The following is a 3,096-nucleotide window of genomic DNA, read 5'->3' as shown; positions in this document are numbered from 1 at the left end:
AAAAAAAAAAAAAAATTAAGGCAGAGATTTTGAAGATAGTAGATTTCGTATTTCCATGTGTCTTGTCTTTTTTTATTCTTTTTCTGTTTATTTATTTATTTTTTTTTATCATTTTTTTCGTAAAATATTCTTGTTACTTCGAAACTTTTGAAAAATATACATATGTATATCTATCGTAGAAAAAAAAAAAAAAAGAAAAGAAAAACGAATAAAAATGTAAAACGAGTAAAGCAGAGGCAGTGTTAAAGATTTATTATTTTACATAGCAAACACAGTGAGAAGGATAATTATTTGGCAGTGAGACGACGTAAGTCAAGGCTATGTGTGAATGAACACATCAATTTTCAAAGCGTTTCCTAATTCGAGAAATGGAATCGTGCCTATATATATATATATATACTATATATATATATATATAGTATAATACTCAGCCCGGCAATCTCTCGTTCCCAATCGCTTTCGTTTCGGCGTTCAACGTGGAAATTGACTAAAGAAAAGAACCGAAACGTCGAGCAACATCGATTTCCCTAAGAATTACTCGGTCACTATTAAATGTACTCTGAAGGTGAGAGGCCTTTCCCAGACCTCGTTTTCCTCGCTTATACCGTTTCGTGGACGTCCGTGTATCATCAATCGGAATTGGCCGGGTTCCTTCAATCGATTGCGGAAGTGGAGGGCTGAAATTCCGTGCTCGTTCACGATCTCGAAATGATTGTCGTCGTTCCCCTTGATTATCGTGTATTCCATGTTCTCGTCCTGCGAACAGAATAAATTATCTGTTCAAGATCGTTGCGTTGTTTTTAATTCTTAAAATTAAAGAAACATTTTGATCGAGCAACAAAAAAAAAAATTGATATACAAGGAAATGAACCTTGACAGCCGGTTGTAATTTGATGATTCTCATTCGATGCCTGGTCTGTCGAAGGCTGATCTTGAGGATATACTCTTCCCCGTGATGATGCCTCTTCGCCGATCTGACGAACCGTCTCTTCATAATTTCGTGCCTCCGTGCGATCAATTCTTGATCCATTGATTTCGTTCGCAAATATCTTCTGTGCCTTCCTTTCCCGTTAACCTTCGGAACAGAAAATAATTTTTTCTTTCTCTTTGTCTTTTTCCAACGACCCCATGAGACAATCGTAAGATCACCTTGCAAGAAAAGCAACCTTCCGTCGATATTGTCTTGTCATCCGCAGGCGGTATGTGATACGGATCTGGATTTATCACGAATGTCGGTGCACTGCTGATGTCTTCGCCAAAGTGCCCTTGCGATAGTGGGTTAATCGTGGACAGACAGTGACCCTGATCATTGGAGATCAAAAAAAAAGAAAAAAAGAAAATAAATAAAAAAAATAATATTCAAGTATCTTCTTTCTTCGCGAAACATCGATGACGAACCTGTCCAATTCGTTGATACCCTGTAGGGCATCCGCAGATGAATCCATTTGCCCCGTTAGGGGTGCAACCGAAGGCGCAAGGGCTTCCAATGCATCCGGCGCTCACCTAAAGTGCATCGAATTTTTTTCCCCTTTTTTTCTATCAAGTAACGATCACTATTGTTACTCGTTCGAAATCGAAAACTTACCTGAACGCAAATTTGCAAATTGCCGTCGAACTGGTAACCATCCGGGCAACCACATTTGTAACTGCCAATAGTGTTGATGCAAGTGTTGTCCCCGCACGGGGACGTGTTGCACTCGTTCTCGTCGATGCACTGGTTATAATAAAGATGTTGAACGAATCCTTCCGGACACCCGCAACGATAGCTTCCCATAAAGTTCTGAAAAATTAATTTCGAATTTACACAGTCGCAAAAAAAAAAAAAAGAGGAAAGTTTTAAAAACTGGATGATCATTGTGGCCACCTGGCAACCGTGCTCGCAAGTGCTGTCATCGGCACACTCGTTCTGATCCATGCAAAATCTTCCAGACTGATCGAGCTTGAACCCTCTGGGACATATACACCGGAAACTGCCTAGCGTATTGATGCAGGTGCCCGGTTTCGGACAGGTTCCGGGCTGATCACACTCGTTTATGTCTGCAAACGATTAATATAAGATTCGAATAATCGAAGGAATTGAATAATATCGAAGATTTTGTTAGACAAACCGTGACAAGCATCTCCGTCTTGCGTGTAACCCTCTTGGCAGCCGCAAGTGTAGCTTCCTTGAGTGTTGATGCAGTTCTGTTGGCACAGATGATTCCCTGTCGCGCACTCGTCCAGATCTCTACAGCTGACGCCATCAGGGTTCAAAATGAAACCGGCCGGACAGGAACAGATGAAACTTCCTTCCGTGTTCTGACAGTTGTACTTGCACGGCCTTGGTGTTAACTCGCACTCGTTTATATCTGAAATTCGATATAAATATATATATCTCATTTGATATAATATTTTTCTCACGATGAACAAGACTCGTCGAATACTTGCCGACGCATTGAGTTCCAGTCTTATCTGCCTTGTACCCTTTATTGCAGACGCATCTGTAAGAGCCCAGAGTATTGATGCACAATCCGTTTTTGCACAGGTCAGGGATGGTTCTGCATTCGTCGATGTCTGAAAAAGAAATTTTGACGATGAATCTGTTATTATTATCATTATTAAGAAAAGAAAGAAATGTTCGCACGTACCTTGACCGTTCACGGAGAAACCTTTGTCCAAGCATAGTTCGTTGTAATTATCGGAGTCTTTCGTAGGACAAATCTCACAGTGGGGTCCCCAAGCTGCGCCCATAGTGCAGCAACAGTCCGCTTTGGTCACCGTCTTCAGATCGGAAGTTCTCGCTGTGCATCTGCCACCGATCGTTTGCAGGAAACAATAACCCATCCTACGGTCTAAAAAAAACGGTATACAACACAATTATTTTCAATCGTAGTCTCGATGCATTTTCCTTATTCCTTAATTCCTATACCTATGCAAGATTTCCCATCCGGACTCTGCTCGAAGCCGTCGTAGCAAAGGCACTGATAACTACCCTCCACGTTCACGCATTGCCCGTTTCGGCACAAGCCCGAATTAATCGCGCATTCGTCGACGTCTTTACACTCGTCGGTCATACCGATCTGTTGGTACCCAGGTGGACAGATGCACATGAACGAG

General features: G+C 41.5%; 1 protein-coding gene across 1 annotated transcript in view; it reads right to left on the bottom strand.

Annotated features, from left to right (window-relative positions):
- Positions 1-226: 226 nt before the first annotated feature.
- Positions 227-3,096, bottom strand: part of LOC102672532 (fibrillin-2-like) — a gene marked incomplete at its 5' end in the record, with an annotated part of 14,416 nt that continues 11,546 nt past the window's right edge. Inside the window, 10 exons of the mRNA XM_006615067.1 lie at positions 227-756; positions 872-1,075; positions 1,150-1,302; positions 1,399-1,503; positions 1,586-1,780; positions 1,865-2,037; positions 2,109-2,348; positions 2,428-2,553; positions 2,628-2,831; positions 2,909-3,096. Coding sequence (XP_006615130.1) covers positions 535-756; positions 872-1,075; positions 1,150-1,302; positions 1,399-1,503; positions 1,586-1,780; positions 1,865-2,037; positions 2,109-2,348; positions 2,428-2,553; positions 2,628-2,831; positions 2,909-3,096 — 1,810 coding nt within the window. The remainder of the gene's footprint in view (positions 757-871; positions 1,076-1,149; positions 1,303-1,398; positions 1,504-1,585; positions 1,781-1,864; positions 2,038-2,108; positions 2,349-2,427; positions 2,554-2,627; positions 2,832-2,908) is intronic.

This window comes from Apis dorsata, unplaced genomic scaffold (genome assembly GCF_000469605.1).
Source record: "Apis dorsata unplaced genomic scaffold, Apis dorsata 1.3 scaffold_215, whole genome shotgun sequence".
In the NCBI taxonomy this organism is placed as follows: Eukaryota; Metazoa; Arthropoda; class Insecta; order Hymenoptera; family Apidae; genus Apis; species Apis dorsata.
This window is presented reverse-complemented; position numbering and strand designations above follow the sequence as displayed.